General features: G+C 35.4%; 1 protein-coding gene across 1 annotated transcript in view; it reads right to left on the bottom strand.

The window, feature by feature from the left end:
• LOC134718386 (uncharacterized) overlaps window positions 1–23,074 on the bottom strand; it is a 65,499-nt gene that overhangs the window by 28,272 nt on the left and 14,153 nt on the right. The window contains exon 3 of the mRNA XM_063580885.1: window positions 4,266–4,355. Within this exon, the coding sequence (XP_063436955.1) occupies window positions 4,266–4,355 (90 nt within the window). The remainder of the gene's footprint in view (window positions 1–4,265; window positions 4,356–23,074) is intronic.

The following is a 23,074-nucleotide window of genomic DNA, read 5'->3' as shown; positions in this document are numbered from 1 at the left end:
TTTGGTGTAATTGCATTGAATTGTCTGATGTCTGAAGTATACAGTCCAACCAATGAAAGCTGTACTGAATGCAAATCTTCCTTTAACTTATTGGAAATCCGAAATAAACTTTTTTATAATTGAATCAGTGTTTATAATGTACAGATTGAAAATGTATTATTGATATTGAATAAATACTGTATCATATGCAGTTTATACATGTATTTCAACCAAAAACGAGGATATTTTTTTGGTCAGGTAAATTAATCAATCAACGATAGATTTCTCCAAGAAGAAATGTAAGGTTTCAAATGAATAAACTACACAGAGAGCAATTGCTATAGTATTGATTCAATGGGACAGGTAAACTTACAAACGTTTAAATACCTTGGTCAAGAGCAGACAACTCTGTGGTTCGCAATAACACATAATGAACGGGTATATAATCTGTTTATTGATGGCATTGTAAAAAAACAATCTAAATAAAAATGTATTATATTTAAACTTGCCAAAGTTTGTCAAGGGCAATGCCTCCAACTACACCACAATCATCAATACTGGGACCAACTACCGTATCCCCAGGACCAACAAGTTTCACCTCTGGACCAACAACCTCAGGGCCGACAACAAATTCCACCTCTAGACGAACAACCTCAGGGCGGAAAACAAATTCCACCTCTAGACCAACAATTTCTGGACCGACAACAAGTTTCACATCTAGACCAACAACCTCTGGACCAACAACAAATTAATAATTATATATTCATTTAGAACGCCGGAATAATTGCTTGCTAATTCCGTTTCAGGTCTTCATATTTAGAATTTAAAATAAAAATTAAGTCACGGTTATATATGATGAACTAATTTATTTGAATAAATAATTTGTCATATATATGCATAGATAATCTATAATTATAGTTAATATTTAAAGAAAAATATTCAAAAACTAGCCAGGATCGTTTCTACAAAAGCGTATTAGGGATGTAGTAAAAATGAAATCGAATTACTGATTGTATGTTGACATCTCATATCTTAAAATCTCTGTGAATTATATTTTTGTTTCACTTATTTTGATAATTTACCAGTTTAATACACAATTATCTCTATCCAATAATATATGAATATTTGGCGGTTACGCGTACCCTAAGAAGTCCAATTATGCCACGCGTACCTGCATGACGCAGATACTGCCTTTATTATAAGCTGAATTTCACTCGTTTCATTTTCTTAAAAGAAATGATAGTTTTCGCGATAGCTCTTAGCCTAGGTAAAAGAATAACACTTAAAATCGATCAAAATGTATTTCAAGCTTAAATTGTATAATAAGAACATTTGAACCTCTGGAAATGGTTGCATAAGTTTTTGGGTTTTTTTTGGAACGTTTTAAAAATCTAAAATATGTCCACAAACATTTTCAGTTTGTCATAACCAGGCGTGGTGTTCTCGGAAGTATCCTTTCGTTTGAAAAAAGTAAAATCACAAAAATACTGAACTCAGAGGAAAATCAATTCGGAAAGTCCATAATCACATGGCACGAACTTGACATAAATCATTCATGTTAAATTTAAAATGGTTATAACCAAGAATTGACATAATTCTACAATAGATTGCTGACTAGACGAGCTCAGATTGGCCGGAAATGATTAAGGCTCTTACGGGGAACGTAACATGTATGTCGATTCATTGGATTATGGAAAGTATCTCTTCGAGCTTCTTATCAAAAGGTTGCAATTGAATAAAAATGAAACATATCTCAAGTGCCGTGTGCTGGAAACCTCATAATGAAAGAATTATGCAAAATCAAAAAGTTTTATTTTAATAAAAATACATTTTTTTCTCCAGTGCCGTTTACTATCCATATCCTCTTGTGTCTTTAAACAGACGATGAAATCTAGCATTCACCAATCTTAAAATCAATCAATGTACTAACAAAACATCGGATGACTTCAAGTTCTTTTGGGTGGTGACAAGCACTTGTATCAGAAAAAGAATCGCATCTCTATATCCAAAAGTTAGGTTAAGGTACACTTCACAGACACATGTTTTCTGGTGACAAGTTCCTGTGTGGATGATGAATAAATTACCGGGAATTCAACCTCACCGTAACAACTATTATATTGTTAATCAGTATACTCTAGTTTGTTGTTATATATTATAAAACATTTTGTAAAAAGTCATATGAAACTTCAAATTAAAAAAAAATGATGCATACGTTTTTTTTTACAACTATAACATTGTATAAGAATAGTTTTCATTCTAAAACATATGTACTGTCATATACTTTTTTTCTGAAGAAATTTCTTTAACTTGTCCACATTTAGAAGATTACTTTTTTTAATTGCTTGATTCCAGGATGCAATTCGCCGACATATTTTCCGTATGCAAGTAACCTTAGCGTGACCTTTCTTGTAATTGATCGCAATTCGCATCGATATGTCATTTAAATAAACCATATTTTGATTGTACATGTGGAAGTGCATAGTGGTCATTCTTTTGAAATAATTAGTTTCAGTGAACTGGTAAAGGTTACCAGTGGCGGATCCAGAGGGAGGGGTTCCGGGGGTGCGCAACCCCCCCCCCCTTTATTTTTGCCGATCAATGCATTTGTATCGGGACATATGTTTTGCACCCCCCCCCCCTTTTGCCCTGGGTTAGCACCCCCCCCCCCCCTTTTGCCCTGGGTTAGCACCCCCCCTTTCGAAAATTCCTGCATCCGCCCCTGGTTACGACCCTTAAACGTCTCTTACAAAGATGAAAAGTGCATGAAATATTGCAAAAATATAACTACTATACAAAAAGACTATATTGGAATAAATCCCTCAAAAAGCATCTAACGTATACGAAAATCACGAGGAATATCCAGAATTGTGCACACTTCTTTCCACCGTATACCGTGGGCATAGTGTGTCTACGGCTGTCCTCAATATAGGGTGGACACCACGCCCATGGATGTCCACGGCATAGGGTGGGCACCACGCCCACGGTGGACAGAGAGTGGACGGCAATTGTTTGTCCACCGTGGGCGAGTGGAAATGACAAAGTCCACCTGGACTGTAGTGTATATACCTAGGAGATACCAAGCTCACCGTGGGTGTCCTTTGTTTTGAAGGAGACATTATACACTGTATCTAATAATTTTTGTTGATCTGTTATTTATTCTTTTGGTGGTTAACCTAACTTATTTGTTCCCATATTCAAAGCAGACTTTTTTTTTGCGTGTTTGGGGCAACTAACGGCATATTCACAGAGCATTGTCTGTTTTTTTCCTCAGCAACAGCCAACCTTGCCAGGGGAATCATTGTGTCCCAGTTCTGCCAACTTTTCAGGAAGTGAATTCGTGATTTGTTGGCCAAATTGTAAAGATCAAAGAGAAAAAAACAACTAAGTTTAAAGACTAAAGACTTGACAGCCCTTCTGTCCTGGACACTATTAATTTTTTTCCGCGGCTTTTCCATGTCGTATTTAGCATTTTCGGGGGTGAATTTTCAGCCTCGTTACTCCTTTCATCTACCGTTTTTCGTTTTGAAACTGACGAAGTTCCTGGGGTTCCCATACTAAAATATTAAGAAATATTTTGTTGCATGGTTTTGTGCTCAACAGCTGTGCAACAAGACAGGTCAATACCAATCAATACATCATACCCCCAAATACCATTAATTGAAAATCTCGGCACGATAAGCAATGTACAATACCCCAAGCCATGGTATGAGAAATCGATATTTAAAGTACGAGAATTGCGATCAACACATGATACCAGACAACCCGGGCCAGACATGCCAGAGTTATTTGTTCTAATTTTAAAATATGTACAACAGGACCTGTACAAACCAGTTCAAATTCTTGGAATCCCAGATGATTTAATTGAATCGAATTGGCTAACATAGAATTGTGATGAAGGGATTTTTCACTTTCTATTTTGGAAACATCAAGAATTTTTTGTTACTAGTCAGTTGGGCATATCGGATTACACATTTTAATTGCCGAGGCATAAATGATCTAGTCCCGGGCGTCGGGCTAGTTGATTTTAACCCCTGCAGCTGATGACACAAAAAATAAGAGACATCCAACAGATGAGAACACAGATTTAAAACATTTGTCTTTCACATATGCCAACATGTATATTAGGCAACAAGCTTGGAATTGTCAACTTACATTGTTAACTGACAACAAATACTACAAAGACATTGAAAACTACAGGCAACCATTTATTGTAATTTCTTTGTACCAAGTCTGTTTTGTCTCTTATAATCTGTGAATATCTTTTAAAGTAAGACAAGACTATTTACCTTAAGGAAGTCCATCACTTCTTCCTTCTTCCTTTTTTCCTCTTCATCATCATAGCTTTTTATTTCTACCAGATCATAAGGAGTATTACCCTGAAATACAATCAAATAATCTTTCATTAATTATACACATATATATCTTTTATTTCAAACAACTGTAAAACATTAAGTTATAGTAACTGTTGCATGTATTTTACCTTAAGAAATTTTTGAATGATTGGTGTAGGGTGTGTTGGTGAAATGTGATAAAATGGTAGTTGTGATGGTAGTGTAAGATATGTTGCTGGAGTATGATTAAATGGTAGCTTTGCTAATAGTGTATGATTTGTGTAAGGTGTGTTGCCGGAGTATGCTTAGATGGTAGTTTTGATAAAAGTGTATGAATGGTGTAGGGTGTGTTGGTGGAATGTGATTAGATGGTAGTTTTGTTAATAGTGTATGAATGGTGTAGGGTGTGTTGGTGGAATGTGATTAGATGGTAGTTTTGTTAATAGTGTATCATTGGTGTAAGGTGTGTTGCTGGAGTATGATTAAATGGTAGATTTGTTAATAGTGTATGATTGGTGTAAGGTGTGTTGGTGGAGTATCATTAGATGGTAGTAAGATGTGTTGCTGGAGTATGATAAGTTGGTAGTTTTGTTAATAGTGTTTGATTGGTGTAGGGTGTGTTGCTGGAGTATGATTAGATTGTAGTTTTGTTAATAGTGGATGATTGGTGTAAGGTGTGTTGCTGGAGTAAGATTAGATGGTAGTTTTGTTAATAGTGTTTGATTGGTGTAAGATGTGTTGCTGGAGTAAGATTAGATGGTAGTTTTGTTAATAGTGTTTGATTGGTGTAAGGTGTGTTGCTGGAGTATGATTAGATGGTAGTTTTGTTAATAGTGGATGATTGGTGTAAGGTGTGTTGCTGGAGTATGATTAGATTGTAGTTTTGTTAATAGTGTTTGATTCGTGTAGGGTGTGCTGCTGGAGTAAGATTAGATTGTAGTTTTGTTAATAGTGGATGATTGGTGTAAGGTGTGTTGCTGGAGTAAGATTAGATGGTAGTTTTGTTAATAGTGTTTGATTGGTGTAGGGTGTGTTGCTGGAGTAAGATTAGATTGTAGTTTTGTTAATAGTGGATGATTGGTGTAAGGTGTGTTGCTGGAGTATAATTAGATTGTAGTTTTGTTAATAGTGTTTGATTGGTGTAGGGTGTGTTGCTGGAGTAAGATTAGATGGTAGTTTTGTTAATAGTGTTTGATTGGTGTAGGGTGTGTTGCTGGAGTAAGATTAGATTGTGGTTTTGTTAATAGTGTTTGATTGGTGTAGGGTGTGTTGCTGGAGTAAGATTAGATTGTAGTTTTGTTAATAGTGTTTGATTGGTGTAGGGTGTGTTGCTGGAGTATGATTAGATTGTAGTTTTGTTGATAGTGTTTGATTGGTGTCAGGTGTGTTGCTGGAGTATGATTAGTTTGTAGTTTTGTTAATAGTGTTTGATTGGTGTAGGGTGTGTTGCTGGAGTAAGATTAGATGGTAGTTTTGTTAATAGTGTTTGATTGGTGTAGGGTGTGTTGCTGGAGTAAGATTAGATTGTAGTTTTGTTAATAGTGTTTGATTGGTGTAAGGTGTGTTGCTGGAGTAAGGTTAGATTGTAGTTTTGTTAATAGTGTTTGATTGGTGTAAGGTTTGTTGCTGGAGTAAGATTAGATTGTAGTTTTGTTAATAGTGTTTGATTGGTGTAAGGTGTGTTGCTGGAGTATGATTAGATGGTAGTTTTGTTAATAGTGTTTGATTGGTGTAAGGTGTGTTGCTGGAGTATGATCAGATGGTAGTTTTGTTAATAGTGTTTGATTGGTGTAGGGTGTGTTGCTGGAGTAAGATTAGATTGTAGTTTTGTTAATAGTGTTTGATTGGTGTAGGGTGTGTTGCTGGAGTATGATTAGATGGTAGTTTTTTGTTAATAGTGTTTGATTGGTGTAAGGTGTGTTGCTGGAGTAAGATTAGATTGTAGTTTTGTTAATAGTGTTTGATTGGTGTAGGGTGTGTTGCTGGAGTAAGATTAGATTGTAGTTTTGTTAATAGTGGATGATTGGTGTAAGGTGTGTTGCTGGAGTATAATTAGATGGTAGTTTTGTTAATAGTGTTTGATTGGTGTAGGGTGTGTTGCTGGAGTAAGATTAGATGGTAGTTTTGTTAATAGTGTTTGATTGGTGTAGGGTGTGTTGCTGGAGTAAGATTAGATTGTAGTTTTGTTAATAGTGTTTGATTGGTGTAGGGTGTGTTGCTAGAGTAAGATTAGATTGCAGTTTTGTTAATAGTGTTTGATTGGTGTAGGGTGTGTTGCTGGAGTATGATTAGATTGTAGTTTTGTTAATAGTGTTTGATTGGTGTCAGGTGTGTTGCTGGAGTATGATTAGTTTGTAGTTTTGTTAATAGTGTTTGATTGGTGTAGGGTGTGTTGCTGGAGTAAGATTAGATGGTAGTTTTGTTAATAGTGTTTGATTGGTGTAGGGTGTGTTGCTGGAGTAAGATTAGATTGTAGTTTTGTTAATAGTGTTTGATTGGTGTAAGGTGTGTTGCTGGAGTAAGGTTAGATTGTAGTTTTGTTAATAGTGTTTGATTGGTGTAAGGTTTGTTGCTGGAGTAAGATTAGATTGTAGTTTTGTTAATAGTGTTTGATTGGTGTAAGGTGTGTTGCTGGAGTATGATTAGATGGTAGTTTTGTTTATAGTGTTTGATTGGTGTAAGGTGTGTTGCTGGAGTATGATCAGATGGTAGTTTTGTTAATAGTGTTTGATTGGTGTAGGGTGTGTTGCTGGAGTAAGATTAGATTGTAGTTTTGTTAATAGTGTTTGATTTGTGTAGGGTGTGTTGCTGGAGTATGATTAGATGGTAGTTTTTTGTTAATAGTGTTTGATTGGTGTAAGGTGTGTTGCTGGAGTAAGATTAGATTGTAGTTTTGTCAATAGTGTTTGATTGGTGTAGGGTGTGTTGCTGGAGTGAGATTAGATTGTAGTTTTGTTAATAGTGTTTGATTGGTGTAGGGTGTGTTGCTGGAGTAAGATTAGATTGTAGTTTTGTTAATAGTGTTTGATTGGTGTAGGGTGTGTTGCTGGAGTATAATTAGATGGTAGTTTTGTTAATAGTGTTTGATTGGTGTAGGGTGTGTTGCTGGAGTAAGATTAGATTGTAGTTTTGTTGATAGTGTTTGATTGGTGTCAGGTGTGTTGCTGGAGTATGATTAGTTTGTAGTTTTGTTAATAGTGTTTGATTGGTGTAGGGTGTGTTGCTGGAGTAAGATTAGATGGTAGTTTTGTTAATAGTGTTTGATTGGTGTAGGGTGTGTTGCTGGAGTAAGATTAGATTGTAGTTTTGTTAATAGTGTTTGATTGGTGTAAGGTGTGTTGCTGGAGTAAGGTTAGATTGTAGTTTTGTTAATAGTGTTTGATTGGTGTAAGGTTTGTTGCTGGAGTAAGATTAGATTGTAGTTTTGTTAATAGTGTTTGATTGGTGTAAGGTGTGTTGCTGGAGTATGATTAGATGGTAGTTTTGTTAATAGTGTTTGATTGGTGTAAGGTGTGTTGCTGGAGTATGATCAGATGGTAGTTTTGTTAATAGTGTTTGATTGGTGTAGGGTGTGTTGCTGGAGTAAGATTAGATTGTAGTTTTGTTAATAGTGTTTGATTGGTGTAGGGTGTGTTGCTGGAGTATGATTAGATGGTAGTTTTTTGTTAATAGTGTTTGATTGGTGTAAGGTGTGTTGCTGGAGTAAGATTAGATTGTAGTTTTGTTAATAGTGTTTGATTGGTGTAGGGTGTGTTGCTGGAGTAAGATTAGATTGTAGTTTTGTTAATAGTGGATGATTGGTGTAAGGTGTGTTGCTGGAGTATAATTAGATGGTAGTTTTGTTAATAGTGTTTGATTGGTGTAGGGTGTGTTGCTGGAGTAAGATTAGATGGTAGTTTTGTTAATAGTGTTTGATTGGTGTAGGGTGTGTTGCTGGAGTAAGATTAGATTGTAGTTTTGTTAATAGTGTTTGATTGGTGTAGGGTGTGTTGCTAGAGTAAGATTAGATTGCAGTTTTGTTAATAGTGTTTGATTGGTGTAGGGTGTGTTGCTGGAGTATGATTAGATTGTAGTTTTGTTAATAGTGTTTGATTGGTGTCAGGTGTGTTGCTGGAGTATGATTAGTTTGTAGTTTTGTTAATAGTGTTTGATTGGTGTAGGGTGTGTTGCTGGAGTAAGATTAGATGGTAGTTTTGTTAATAGTGTTTGATTGGTGTAGGGTGTGTTGCTGGAGTAAGATTAGATTGTAGTTTTGTTAATAGTGTTTGATTGGTGTAAGGTGTGTTGCTGGAGTAAGGTTAGATTGTAGTTTTGTTAATAGTGTTTGATTGGTGTAAGGTTTGTTGCTGGAGTAAGATTAGATTGTAGTTTTGTTAATAGTGTTTGATTGGTGTAAGGTGTGTTGCTGGAGTATGATTAGATGGTAGTTTTGTTTATAGTGTTTGATTGGTGTAAGGTGTGTTGCTGGAGTATGATCAGATGGTAGTTTTGTTAATAGTGTTTGATTGGTGTAGGGTGTGTTGCTGGAGTAAGATTAGATTGTAGTTTTGTTAATAGTGTTTGATTTGTGTAGGGTGTGTTGCTGGAGTATGATTAGATGGTAGTTTTTTGTTAATAGTGTTTGATTGGTGTAAGGTGTGTTGCTGGAGTAAGATTAGATTGTAGTTTTGTCAATAGTGTTTGATTGGTGTAGGGTGTGTTGCTGGAGTGAGATTAGATTGTAGTTTTGTTAATAGTGTTTGATTGGTGTAGGGTGTGTTGCTGGAGTAAGATTAGATTGTAGTTTTGTTAATAGTGTTTGATTGGTGTAGGGTGTGTTGCTGGAGTATAATTAGATGGTAGTTTTGTTAATAGTGTTTGATTGGTGTAGGGTGTGTTGCTGGAGTAAGATTAGATTGTAGTTTTGTTAATAGTGTTTGATTGGTGTAAGGTGTGTTGCTGGAGTAAGAATAGATGGTAGTTTTGTTAATAGTGTTTGATTGGTGTAGGGTGTGTTGCTTGAGTATAATTAGATGGTAGTTTTGTTAATAGTGTTTGATTGGTGTAAGGTGTGTTGCTGGAGTAAGATTAGATGGTAGTTTTGTTAATAGTGTTTGATTGGTGTAAGGTGTGTTGCTGATGTAAGATTAGATGGTAGTTTTGTTAATAGTGTTTGATTGCTGTAGGGTGTGTTGCTGGAGTAAGATTAGATTGTAGTTTTGTAAATAGTGTTTGATTGGTGTAAGGTGTGTTGCTGGAGTATGATTAGATGGTAGTTTTGTTAATAGTGTTTGATTGGTGTAGGGTGTGTTGCTGGAGTAAGATTAGATTGTAGTTTTGTTAATAGTGTTTGATTGGTGTAGGGTGTGTTGCTGGAGTAAGATTAGATTGTAGTTTTGTTAATAGTGTTTGATTGGTGTAGGGTGTGTTGCTGGAGTAAGATTAGATTGTAGTTTTGTTAATAGTGTTTGATTGGTGTAAGGTGTGTTGCTGGAGTATGATTAGATGGTAGTTTTGTTAATAGTGTTTGATTGGTGTAGGGTGTGTTGCTGGAGTAAGATTAGATGGTAGTTTTGTTAATAGTGTTTGATTGGTGTAAGGTGTGTTGCTGGAGTAAGATTAGATTGTAGTTTTGTTAATAGTGTTTGATTGGTGTAGGGTGTGTTGCTAGAGTATAATTAGATAGTAGTTTTGTTAATAGTGTTTGATTGGTGTAAGGTGTGTTGCTGGAGTATGATTAGATGGTAGTTTTGTTAATAGTGTTTGATTGGTGTAAGGTGTGTTGCTGGAGTAAGATTAGATTGTAGTTTTGTTAATAGTGTTTGATTGGTGTAAGGTGTGTTGTTGGAGTATGATTAGATGGTAGTTTTGTTAATAGTGTTTGATTGGTGTAGGGTGTGTTGCTAGAGTAAGATTATATTGTAGTTTTGTTAATAGTGTTTGATTGGTGTAGGGTGTGTTGCTAGAGTATAATTAGATAGTAGTTTTGTTAATAGTGTTTGATTGGTGTAAGGTGTGTTGCTGGAGTATGATTAGATGGTAGTTTTGTTAATAGTGTTTGATTGGTGTAAGGTGTGTTGCTGGAGTAAGATTAGATTGTAGTTTTGTTAATAGTGTTTGATTGGTGTAAGGTGTGTTGTTGGAGTATGATTAGATGGTAGTTTTGTTAATAGTGTTTGATTGGTGTAGGGTGTGTTGCTAGAGTAAGATTATATTGTAGTTTTGTTAATAGTGTTTGATTGGTGTAAGGTGTGTTGCTGGAGTAAGATTAGATGGTAGTTTTGTTAATAGTGTTTGATTGGTGTAGGGTGTGTTGCTGGAGTAAGATTAGATTGTACTTTTGTTAATAGTGGATGATTGGTGTAAGGTGTGTTGCTGGAGTAAGATTAGATGGTAGTTTTGTTAATAGTGTTTGATTGGTGTAGGGTGTGTTGCTGGAGTAAGATTAGATTGTAGTTTTGTTAATAGTGTTTGATTGGTGTAGGGTGTGTTGCTGGAGTATGATTAGATGGTAGTTTTTTGTTAATAGTGTTTGATTGGTGTAGGGTGTGTTGCTGGAGTAAGATTAGATTGTAGTTTTGTTAATAGTGTTTGATTGGTGTAGGGTGTGTTGCTGGAGTATAATTAGATGGTAGTTTTGTTAATAGTGTTTGATTGGTGTAGGGTGTGTTGCTGGAGTAAGATTAGATTGTAGTTTTGTTAATAGTGTTTGATTGGTGTAGGGTGTGTTGCTGGAGTATAATTAGATGGTAGTTTTGTTAATAGTGTTTGATTGGTGTAGGGTGTGTTGCTGGAGTAAGATTAGATTGTAGTTTTGTTAATAGTGTTTGATTGGTGTAAGGTGTGTTGCTGGAGTAAGATTAGATGGTAGTTTTGTTGATAGTGTTTGATTGGTATAAGGTGTGTTGCTGGAGTAAGATTAGATGGTAGTTTTGTTAATAGTGTTTGATTGGTGTAAGGTGTGTTGCTGATGTAAGATTAGATGGTAGTTTTGTTAATAGTGTTTGATTGGTGTAGGGTGTGTTGCTGGAGTAAGATTAGATTGTAGTTTTGTAAATAGTGTTTGATTGGTGTAAGGTGTGTTGCTGGAATATGATTAGATGGTAGTTTTGTTAATAGTGTTTGATTGGTGTAGGGTGTGTTGCTGGAGTAAGATTAGATTGTAGTTTTGTTAATAGTGTTTGATTGGTGTAGGGTGTGTTACTGGAGTAAGATTAGATTGTAGTTTTGTTAATAGTGTTTGATTGGTGTAAGGTGTGTTGCTGGAGTATGATTAGATGGTAGTTTTGTTAATAGTGTTTGATTGGTGTAGGGTGTGTTGCTGGAGTAAGATTAGATGGTAGTTTTGTTAATAGTGTTTCATTGGTGTAAGGTGTGTTGCTGGAGTAAGATTAGATTGTAGTTTTGTTAATAGTGTTTGATTGGTGTAGGGTGTGTTGCTGGAGTATAATTAGATGGTAGTTTTGTTAATAGTGTTTGATTGGTGTAAGGTGTGTTGCTGGAGTATGATTAGATGGTAGTTTTGTTAATAGTGTTTGATTGGTGTAAGGTGTGTTGCTGGAGTAAGATTAGATTGTAGTTTTGTTAATAGTGTTTGATTGGTGTAAGGTGTGTTGTTTGAGTATGATTAGATGGTAGTTTTGTTAATAGTGTTTGATTGGTGTAGGGTGTGTTGCTAGAGTAAGATTAGATTGTAGTTTTGTTAATAGTGTTTGATTGGTGTAGGGTGTGTTGGTGGAGTAAGATTAGATTGTAGTTTTGTTAATAGTGTTTGATTGGTGTAAGGTGTGTTGCTGGAGTAAGATTAGATGGTAGTTTTGTTAATAGTGTTTGATTGGTGTAGGGTGTGTTGCTGGAGTATGATTAGATTGTAGTTTTGTTAATAGTGGATGATTGGTGTAAGGTGTGTTGCTGGAGTAAGATTAGATGGTAGTTTTGTTAATAGTGTTTGATTGGTGTAGGGTGTGTTGCTGGAGTAAGATTAGATTGTAGTTTTGTTAATAGTGTTTGTTTGGTGTAGGGTGTGTTGCTGGAGTATGATTAGATGGTAGTTTTTTGTTAATAGTGTTTGATTGGTGTAGGGTGTGTTGCTGGAGTAAGATTATATGGTAGTTTTGTTAATAGTGTTTGATTGGTGTAAGGTGTGTTGCTGATGTAAGATTAGATGGTAGTTTTGTTAATAGTGTTTGGTTGGTATAGGGTGTGTTGCTGGAGTATAATTAGATGGTAGTTTTGTTAATAGTGTTTAATTGGTGTAGGGTGTGTTGGTGGAGTAAGATTAGATTGTAGTTTTGTTAATAGTGTTTGATTGGTGTAAGGTGTGTTGCTGGAGTAAGATTAGATTGTAGTTTTGTTAATAGTGTTTGATTGGTGTAAGGTGTGTTGCTGGAGTATGATTAGATTGTTGTTTTGTTAATAGTGTTTGATTGGTGTAGGGTGTGTTGCTGGAGTATAATTATATGGTAGTTTTGTTAATAGTGTTTGATTGGTGTAGGGTGTGTTGCTGGAGTATAATTAGATGGTAGTTTTGTTAATAGTGTTTAATTGGTGTAAGGTGTGTTGCTGGAGTATAATTAGATGGTAGTTTTGTTAATAGTGTTTGATTGGTGTAAGGTGTGTTGCTGGAGTATGATTATATGGTAGTTTTGTTAATAGTGTTTGATTGGTGTAAGGTGTGTTGCTGGAGTAAGATTAGATGGTAGTTTTGTTAATAGTGTTTGATTGGTGTAGGGTGTGTTGCTGATGTAAGATTAGATGGTAGTTTTCTTAATAGTGTTTGATTGGTGTAGGGTGTGTTGCTGGAGTAAGATTAGATGGTAGTTTTGTTAATAGTGTTTGCTTGGTGTAAGGTGTGTTGCTGGAGTATGATTAGATGGTAGTTTTGTTAATAGTGTTTGATTGGTGTAAGGTGTGTTGCTGGAGTAAGATTAGATTGTAGTTTTATTAATAGTGTTTGATTGGTGTAAGGTGTGTTGCTGGAGTAAGATTAGATTGTAGTTTTGTTAATAGTGTTTGATTGGTGTAGGGTGTGTTGCTGGAGTAAGATTAGATTGTAGTTTTGTTAATAGTGTTTGATTGGTGTAGGGTGTGTTGCTCGAGTAAGATTAGATGGTAGTTTTGTTAATAGTGTTTGATTGGTGTAAGGTGTGTTGCTGGAGTAAGATTAGATTGTAGTTTTGTTAATAGTGTTTGATTGGTGTAGGGTGTGTTGCTGGAGTAAGATTATATTGTAGTTTTGTTAATAGTGTTTGATTGGTGTAGGGTGTGTTGCTGGAGTAAGATTATATGGTAGTTTTGTTAACAGTGTTTGATTGGTGTAAGGTGTGTTGTTAGAGTATAATTAGATGGTAGTTTTGTTAATAGTGTTTGATTGGTGTAGGGTGTGTTGCTGGAGTATAATTAGATGGTAGTTTTGTTAATAGTGTTTGATTGGTGTAGGGTGTGTTGCTGGAGTAAGATTAGATTGTAGTTTTGTTAATAGTGGATGATTGGTGTAAGGTGTGTTGCTGGAGTATGATTAGATGGTAGTTTTGTTAATAGTGTTTGATTGGTGTAGGGTGTGTTGCTGGAGTAAGATTATATTGTAGTTTTGTTAATAGTGTTTGATTGGTGTAGGGTGTGTTACTGGAGTAAGATTAGATTGTAGTTTTGTTAATAGTGTTTGATTGGTGTAAGGTGTGTTGCTGGAGTATGATTAGATGGTAGTTTTGTTAATAGTGTTTGATTGGTGTAGGGTGTGTTGCTGGAGTAAGATTAGATGGTAGTTTTGTTAATAGTGTTTGATTGGTGTAAGGTGTGTTGCTGGAGTAAGATTAGATTGTAGTTTTGTTAATAGTGTTTGATTGGTGTAGGGTGTGTTGCTGGAGTATAATTAGATGGTAGTTTTGTTAATAGTGTTTGATTGGTGTAAGGTGTGTTGCTGGAGTATGATTAGATGGTAGTTTTGTTAATAGTGTTTGATTGGTGTAAGGTGTGTTGCTGGAGTAAGATTAGATTGTAGTTTTGTTAATAGTGTTTGATTGGTGTAGGGTGTGTTGCTGGAGTATAATTAGATGGTAGTTTTGTTAATAGTGTTTGATTGGTGTAAGGTGTGTTGCTGGAGTATGATTAGATGGTAGTTTTGTTAATAGTGTTTGATTGGTGTAAGGTGTGTTGCTGGAGTATAATTAGATGGTAGTTTTGTTAATAGTGTTTGATTGGTGTAGGGTGTGTTGCTGGAGTAAGATTAGATTGTAGTTTTGTTAATAGTGTTTGATTGGTGTAAGGTGTGTTGCTGATGTAAGATTAGATGGTAGTTTTGTTAATAGTGTTTGATTGGTGTAGGGTGTGTTGCTGGAGTAAGATTAGATTGTAGTTTTGTTAATAGTGTTTGATTGGTGTAGGGTGTGTTGCTGGAGTATGATTAGATTGTAGTTTTGTTAATAGTGTTTGATTGGTGTAGGGTGTGTTGCTGGAGTAAGATTAGATTGTAGTTTTGTTAATAGTGTTTGATTGGTGTAAGGTGTGTTGCTGGAGTATGATTAGATGGTAGTTTTGTTAATAGTGTTTGATTGGTGTAGGGTGTGTTGTTGGAGTATGATTAGATGGTAGTTTTGTTAATAGTGTTTGATTGGTGTAGGGTGTGTTGCTAGAGTAAGATTATATTGTAGTTTTGTTAATAGTGTTTGATTGGTGTAAGGTGTGTTGCTGGAGTAAGATTAGATGGTAGTTTTGTTAATAGTGTTTGATTGGTGTAGGGTGTGTTGCTGGAGTAAGATTAGATGGTAGTTGTGTTAATAGTGTTTGATTGGTGTAGGGTGTGTTGCTGGAGTATGATTAGATGGTAGTTGTGTTAATAGTGTTTGATTGGTGTAGGGTGTGTTGCTGGAGTAAGATTAGATGGTAGTTGTGTTAATAGTGTTTGATTGGTGTAAGGTGTGTTGCTGGAGTAAGATTAGATGGTAGTTGTGTTAATAGTGTTTGATTGGTGTAAGGTGTGTTGCTGGAGTAAGATTAGATGGTAGTTTTGTTAATAGTGTTTGATTGGTGTAGGGTGTGTTGCTGGAGTAAGATTAGATGGTAGTTGTGTTAATAGTGTTTGATTGGTGTAGGGTGTGTTGCTGGAGTAAGATTAGATGGTAGTTGTGTTAATAGTGTTTGATTGGTGTAAGGTGTGTTGCTGGAGTAAGATTAGATGGTAGTTTTGTTAATAGTGTTTGATTGGTGTAGGGTGTGTTGCTGGAGTAAGATTAGATAGTAGTTTTGTTAATAGTGTTTGATTGGTGTAGGGTGTGTTGCTGGAGTATGATTAGATGGTAGTTTTTTGTTAATAGTGTTTGATTGGTGTAGGGTGTGTTGCTGGAGTAAGATTATATGGTAGTTTTGTTAATAGTGTTTGATTGGTGTAAGGTGTGTTGCTGGAGTAAGATTAGATGGTAGTTTTGTTCATAGTGTTTGTTTGGTGTAAGGTGTGTTGCTGGAGTAAGATTAGATTGTAGTTTTGTTAATAGTGTTTGATTGGTGTAAGGTGTGTTGCTGGAGTAAGATTAGATTGTAGTTTTGTTAACAGTGTTTGATTGGTGTAGGGTGTGTTGCTGGAGTATAATTAGATGGTAGTTTTGTTAATAGTGTTTGATTGGTGTAGGGTGTGTTGCTGGAGTAAGATTAGATTGTAGTTTTGTTAATAGTGTTTGATTGGTGTAGGGTGTGTTGCTGGAGTATAATTAGATGGTAGTTTTGTTGATAGTGTTTGATTGGTATAAGGTGTGTTGCTGGAGTAAGATTAGATGGTAGTTTTGTTAATAGTGTTTGATTGGTGTAAGGTGTGTTGCTGATGTAAGATTAGATGGTAGTTTTGTTAATAGTGTTTGATTGGTGTAGGGTGTGTTGCTGGAGTAAGATTAGATTGTAGTTTTGTAAATAGTGTTTGATTGGTGTAAGGTGTGTTGCTGGAGTATGATTAGATGGTAGTTTTGTTAATAGTGTTTGATTGGTGTAGGGTGTGTTGCTGGAGTAAGATTAGATTGTAGTTTTGTTAATAGTGTTTGATTGGTGTAGGGTGTGTTACTGGAGTAAGATTAGATTGTAGTTTTGTTAATAGTGTTTGATTGGTGTAAGGTGTGTTGCTGGAGTATGATTAGATGGTAGTTTTTTTAATAGTGTTTGATTGGTGTAGGGTGTGTTGCTGGAGTAAGATTAGATGGTAGTTTTGTTAATAGTGTTTGATTGGTGTAAGGTGTGTTGCTGGAGTAAGATAAGATTGTAGTTTTGTTAATAGTGTTTGATTGGTGTAGGGTGTGTTGCTGGAGTATAATTAGATGGTAGTTTTGTTAATAGTGTTTGATTGGTGTAAGGTGTGTTGCTGGAGTATGATTAGATGGTAGTTTTGTTAATAGTGTTTGATTGGTGTAAGGTGTGTTGCTGGAGTAAGATTAGATTGTAGTTTTGTTAATAGTGTTTGATTGGTGTAAGGTGTGTTGTTGGAGTATGATTAGATGGTAGTTTTGTTAATAGTGTTTGATTGGTGTAGGGTGTGTTGCTAGAGTAAGATTAGATTGTAGTTTTGTTAATAGTGTTTGATTGGTGTAGGGTGTGTTGGTGGAGTAAGATTAGATTGTAGTTTTGTTAATAGTGTTTGATTGGTGTAAGGTGTGTTGCTGGAGTAAGATAAGATTGTAGTTTTGTTAATAGTGTTTGATTGGTGTAGGGTGTGTTGCTGGAGTAAGATTAGATGGTAGTTGTGTTAATAGTGTTTGATTGGTGTAAGGTGTGTTGCTGGAGTAAGATTAGATGGTAGTTGTGTTAATAGTGTTTGATTGGTGTAAGGTGTGTTGCTGGAGTAAGATTAGATGGTAGTTTTGTTAATAGTGTTTGATTGGTGTAGGGTGTGTTGCTGGAGTAAGATTAGATGGTAGTTGTGTTAATAGTGTTTGATTGGTGTAGGGTGTGTTGCTGGAGTAAGATTAGATGGTAGTTGTGTTAATAGTGTTTGATTGGTGTAAGGTGTGTTGCTGGAGTAAGATTAGATGGTAGTTTTGTTAATAGTGTTTGATTGGTGTAGGGTGTGTTGCTGGAGTAAGATTAGATAGTAGTTTTGTTAATAGTGTTTGATTGGTGTAGGGTGTGTTGCTGGAGTATGATTAGATGGTAGTTTTTTGTTAATAGTGTTTGATTGGTGTAGGGTGTGTTGCTGGAGTAAGATTATATGGTAGTTTTGTTAATAGTGTTTGATTGGTGTAAGGTGTGTTGCTGGAGTAAGATTAGATGGTAGTTTTGTTCATAGTGTTTGTTTGGTGTAAGGTGTGTTGCTGGAGTAAGATTAGATTGTAGTTTTGTTAATAGTGTTTGATTGGTGTAAGGTGTGTTGCTGGAGTAAGATTAGATTGTAGTTTTGTTAACAGTGTTTGATTGGTGTAGGGTGTGTTGCTGGAGTATAATTAGATGGTAGTTTTGTTAATAGTGTTTGATTGGTGTAGGGTGTGTTGCTGGAGTAAGATTAGATTGTAGTTTTGTTAATAGTGTTTGATTGGTGTAGGGTGTGTTGCTGGAGTATAATTAGATGGTAGTTTTGTTGATAGTGTTTGATTGGTATAAGGTGTGTTGCTGGAGTAAGATTAGATGGTAGTTTTGTTAATAGTGTTTGATTGGTGTAAGGTGTGTTGCTGATGTAAGATTAGATGGTAGTTTTGTTAATAGTGTTTGATTGGTGTAGGGTGTGTTGCTGGAGTAAGATTAGATTGTAGTTTTGTAAATAGTGTTTGATTGGTGTAAGGTGTGTTGCTGGAGTATGATTAGATGGTAGTTTTGTTAATAGTGTTTGATTGGTGTAGGGTGTGTTGCTGGAGTAAGATTAGATTGTAGTTTTGTTAATAGTGTTTGATTGGTGTAGGGTGTGTTACTGGAGTAAGATTAGATTGTAGTTTTGTTAATAGTGTTTGATTGGTGTAAGGTGTGTTGCTGGAGTATGATTAGATGGTAGTTTTTTTAATAGTGTTTGATTGGTGTAGGGTGTGTTGCTGGAGTAAGATTAGATGGTAGTTTTGTTAATAGTGTTTGATTGGTGTAAGGTGTGTTGCTGGAGTAAGATAAGATTGTAGTTTTGTTAATAGTGTTTGATTGGTGTAGGGTGTGTTGCTGGAGTATAATTAGATGGTAGTTTTGTTAATAGTGTTTGATTGGTGTAAGGTGTGTTGCTGGAGTATGATTAGATGGTAGTTTTGTTAATAGTGTTTGATTGGTGTAAGGTGTGTTGCTGGAGTAAGATTAGATTGTAGTTTTGTTAATAGTGTTTGATTGGTGTAAGGTGTGTTGTTGGAGTATGATTAGATGGTAGTTTTGTTAATAGTGTTTGATTGGTGTAGGGTGTGTTGCTAGAGTAAGATTAGATTGTAGTTTTGTTAATAGTGTTTGATTGGTGTAGGGTGTGTTGGTGGAGTAAGATTAGATTGTAGTTTTGTTAATAGTGTTTGATTGGTGTAAGGTGTGTTGCTGGAGTAAGATTAGATGGTAGTTGTGTTAATAGTGTTTGATTGGTGTAGGGTGTGTTGCTGGAGTAAGATTAGATTGTAGTTTTGTTAATAGTGGATGATTGGTGTAAGGTGTGTTGCTGGAGTAAGATTAGATGGTAGTTTTGTTAATAGTGTTTGATTGGTGTAGGGTGTGTTGCTGGAGTAAGATTAGATTGTAGTTTTGTTAATAGTGTTTGATTGGTGTAGGGTGTGTTGCTGGAGTATGATTAGATGGTAGTTTTTTGTTAATAGTGTTTGATTGGTGTAGGGTGTGTTGCTGGAGTAAGATTAGATGGTAGTTTTGTTAATAGTGTTTGATTGGTGTAGGGTGTGTTGCTGGAGTAAGATTAGATTGTAGTTTTGTTAATAGTGTTTGATTGGTGTAGGGTGTGTTGCTGGAGTATGATTAGATGGTAGTTTTTTGTTAATAGTGTTTGGTTGGTGTAGGGTGTGTTGCTGGAGTAAGATTAGATGGTAGTTTTGTTAATAGTGTTTGATTGGTGTAAGGTGTGTTGCTGGAGTATGATTAGATGGTAGTTTTCTTAATAGTGTTTGATTGGTGTAAGGTGTGTTGCTGGAGTATAATTAGATGGTAGTTTTGTTAATAGTGTTTGATTGGTGTAGGGTGTGTTGGTGGAGTAAGATTAGATTGTAGTTTTGTTAATAGTGTTTGATTGGTGTAAGGTGTGTTGCTGGAGTAAGATTAGATTGTAGTTTTGTTAATAGTGTTTGATTGGTGTAAGGTGTGTTGCTGGAGTATGATTAGATTGTTGTTTTGTTAATAGTGTTTGATTGGTGTAGGGTGTGTTGCTGGAGTATAATTAGATGGTAGTTTTGTTAATAGTGTTTGATTGGTGTAGGGTGTGTTGCTGGAGTATAATTAGATGGTAGTTTTGTTAATAGTGTTTGATTGGTGTAAGGTGTGTTGCTGGAGTATAATTAGATGGTAGTTTTGTTAATAGTGTTTGATTGGTGTAAGGTGTGTTGCTGGAGTATGATTATATGGTAGTTTTGTTAATAGTGTTTGATTGGTGTAAGGTGTGTTGCTGGAGTAAGATTAGATGGTAGTTTTGTTAATAGTGTTTGATTGGTGTAGGGTGTGTTGCTGATGTAAGATTAGATGGTAGTTTTCTTAATAGTGTTTGATTGGTGTAGGGTGTGTTGCTGGAGTAAGATTAGATGGTAGTTTTGTTAATAGTGTTTGCTTGGTGTAAGGTGTGTTGCTGGAGTATGATTAGATGGTAGTTTTGTTAATAGTGTTTGATTGGTGTAAGGTGTGTTGCTGGAGTAAGATTAGATTGTAGTTTTGTTAATAGTGTTTGATTGGTGTAGGGTGTGTTGCTGGAGTAAGATTAGATTGTAGTTTTGTTAATAGTGTTTGATTGGTGTAAGGTGTGTTGCTGGAGTAAGATTAGATTGTAGTTTTGTTAATAGTGTTTGATTGGTGTAGGGTGTGTTGCTGGAGTAAGATTAGATTGTAGTTTTGTTAATAGTGTTTGATTGGTGTAGGGTGTGTTGCTCGAGTAAGATTAGATGGTAGTTTTGTTAATAGTGTTTGATTGGTGTAAGGTGTGTTGCTGGTGTAAGATTAGATTGTAGTTTTGTTAATAGTGTTTGATTGGTGTAGGGTGTGTTGCTGGAGTAAGATTATATTGTAGTTTTGTTAATAGTGTTTGATTGGTGTAGGGTGTGTTACTGGAGTAAGATTAGATGGTAGTTTTGTTAATAGTGTTTGATTGGTGTAAGGTGTGTTGCTGGAGTATGATTAGATGGTAGTTTTGTTAATAGTGTTTGATTGGTGTAGGGTGTGTTGCTGGAGTAAGATTAGATGGTAGTTTTGTTAATAGTGTTTGATTGGTGTAAGGTGTGTTGCTGGAGTAAGATTAGATTGTAGTTTTGTTAATAGTGTTTGATTGGTGTAGGGTGTGTTGCTGATGTAAGATTAGATGGTAGTTTTGTTAATAGTGTTTGATTGGTGTAGGGTGTGTTGCTGGAGTAAGATTAGATTGTAGTTTTGTTAATAGTGTTTGATTGGTGTAAGGTGTGTTGCTGGAGTATAATTAGATGGTAGTTTTGTTAATAGTGTTTGATTGGTGTAGGGTGTGTTGCTGGAGTAAGATTAGATTGTAGTTTTGTTAATAGTGTTTGATTGGTGTAAGGTGTGTTGCTGATGTAAGATTAGATGGTAGTTTTGTTAATAGTGTTTGATTGGTGTAGGGTGTGTTGCTGGAGTAAGATTAGATTGTAGTTTTGTTAATAGTGTTTGATTGGTGTAGGGTGTGTTGCTGGAGTATGATTAGATTGTAGTTTTGTTAATAGTGTTTGATTGGTGTAGGGTGTGTTGCTGGAGTAAGATTAGATTGTACTTTTGTTAATAGTGTTTGATTGGTGTAATGTGTGTTGCTGGAGTATGATTAGATGGTAGTTTTGTTAATAGTGTTTGATTGGTGTAGGGTGTGTTGTTGGAGTATGATTAGATGGTAGTTTTGTTAATAGTGTTTGATTGGTGTAGGGTGTGTTGCTAGAGTAAGATTATATTGTAGTTTTGTTAATAGTGTTTGATTGGTGTAAGGTGTGTTGCTGGAGTAAGATTAGATGGTAGTTTTGTTAATAGTGTTTGATTGGTGTAGGGTGTGTTGCTGGAGTAAGATTAGATTGTAGTTTTGTTAATAGTGGATGATTGGTGTAAGGTGTGTTGCTGGAGTAAGATTAGATGGTAGTTTTGTTAATAGTGTTTGATTGGTGTAGGGTGTGTTGCTGGAGTAAGATTAGATTGTAGTTTTGTTAATAGTGTTTGATTGGTGTAGGGTGTGTTGCTGGAGTATGATTAGATGGTAGTTTTTTGTTAATAGTGTTTGATTGGTGTAGGGTGTGTTGCTGGAGTAAGATTATATGGTAGTTTTGTTAATAGTGTTTGATTGGTGTAAGGTGTGTTGCTGGAGTAAGATTAGATGGTAGTTTTGTTAATAGTGTTTGTTTGGTGTAAGGTGTGTTGCTGGAGTAAGATTAGATTGTAGTTTTGTTAATAGTGTTTGATTGGTGTAAGGTGTGTTGCTGGAGTAAGATTAGATTGTAGTTTTGTTAACAGTGTTTGATTGGTGTAGGGTGTGTTGCTGGAGTATAATTAGATGGTAGTTTTGTTAATAGTGTTTGATTGGTGTAGGGTGTGTTGCTGGAGTAAGATTAGATTGTAGTTTTGTTAATAGTGTTTGATTGGTGTAAGGTGTGTTGCTGGAGTAAGATTAGATGGTATTTTTGTTAATAGTGTTTGATTGGTGTAGGGTGTGTTGCTGGAGTATAATTAGATGGTAGTTTTGTTGATAGTGTTTGATTGGTATAAGGTGTGTTGCTGGAGTAAGATTAGATGGTAGTTTTGTTAATAGTGTTTGATTGGTGTAAGGTGTGTTGCTGATGTAAGATTAGATGGTAGTTTTGTTAATAGTGTTTGATTGGTGTAGGGTGTGTTGCTGGAGTAAGATTAGATTGTAGTTTTGTAAATAGTGTTTGATTGGTGTAAGGTGTGTTGCTGGAGTATGATTAGATGGTAGTTTTGTTAATAGTGTTTGATTGGTGTAGGGTGTGTTGCTGGAGTAAGATTAGATTGTAGTTTTGTTAATAGTGTTTGATTGGTGTAGGGTGTGTTACTGGAGTAAGATTAGATTGTAGTTTTGTTAATAGTGTTTGATTGGTGTAAGGTGTGTTGCTGGAGTATGATTAGATGGTAGTTTTTTTAATAGTGTTTGATTGGTGTAGGGTGTGTTGCTGGAGTAAGATTAGATGGTAGTTTTGTTAATAGTGTTTGATTGGTGTAAGGTGTGTTGCTGGAGTAAGATTAGATTGTAGTTTTGTTAATAGTGTTTGATTGGTGTAGGGTGTGTTGCTGGAGTATAATTAGATGGTAGTTTTGTTAATAGTGTTTGATTGGTGTAAGGTGTGTTGCTGGAGTATGATTAGATGGTAGTTTTGTTAATAGTGTTTGATTGGTGTAAGGTGTGTTGCTGGAGTAAGATTAGATTGTAGTTTTGTTAATAGTGTTTGATTGGTGTAAGGTGTGTTGTTGGAGTATGATTAGATGGTAGTTTTGTTAATAGTGTTTGATTGGTGTAGGGTGTGTTGCTAGAGTAAGATTAGATTGTAGTTTTGTTAATAGTGTTTGATTGGTGTAGGGTGTGTTGGTGGAGTAAGATTAGATTGTAGTTTTGTTAATAGTGTTTGATTGGTGTAAGGTGTGTTGCTGGAGTAAGATTAGATGGTAGTTGTGTTAATAGTGTTTGATTGGTGTAGGGTGTGTTGCTGGAG

Source organism: Mytilus trossulus, chromosome 5 (assembly GCF_036588685.1).
Source record: "Mytilus trossulus isolate FHL-02 chromosome 5, PNRI_Mtr1.1.1.hap1, whole genome shotgun sequence".
NCBI classification, from domain to species: Eukaryota; Metazoa; Mollusca; class Bivalvia; order Mytilida; family Mytilidae; genus Mytilus; species Mytilus trossulus.
The sequence above is the reverse complement of the archived record's forward strand: the minus strand, read 5'-3'. Positions and strand labels throughout refer to the sequence as shown.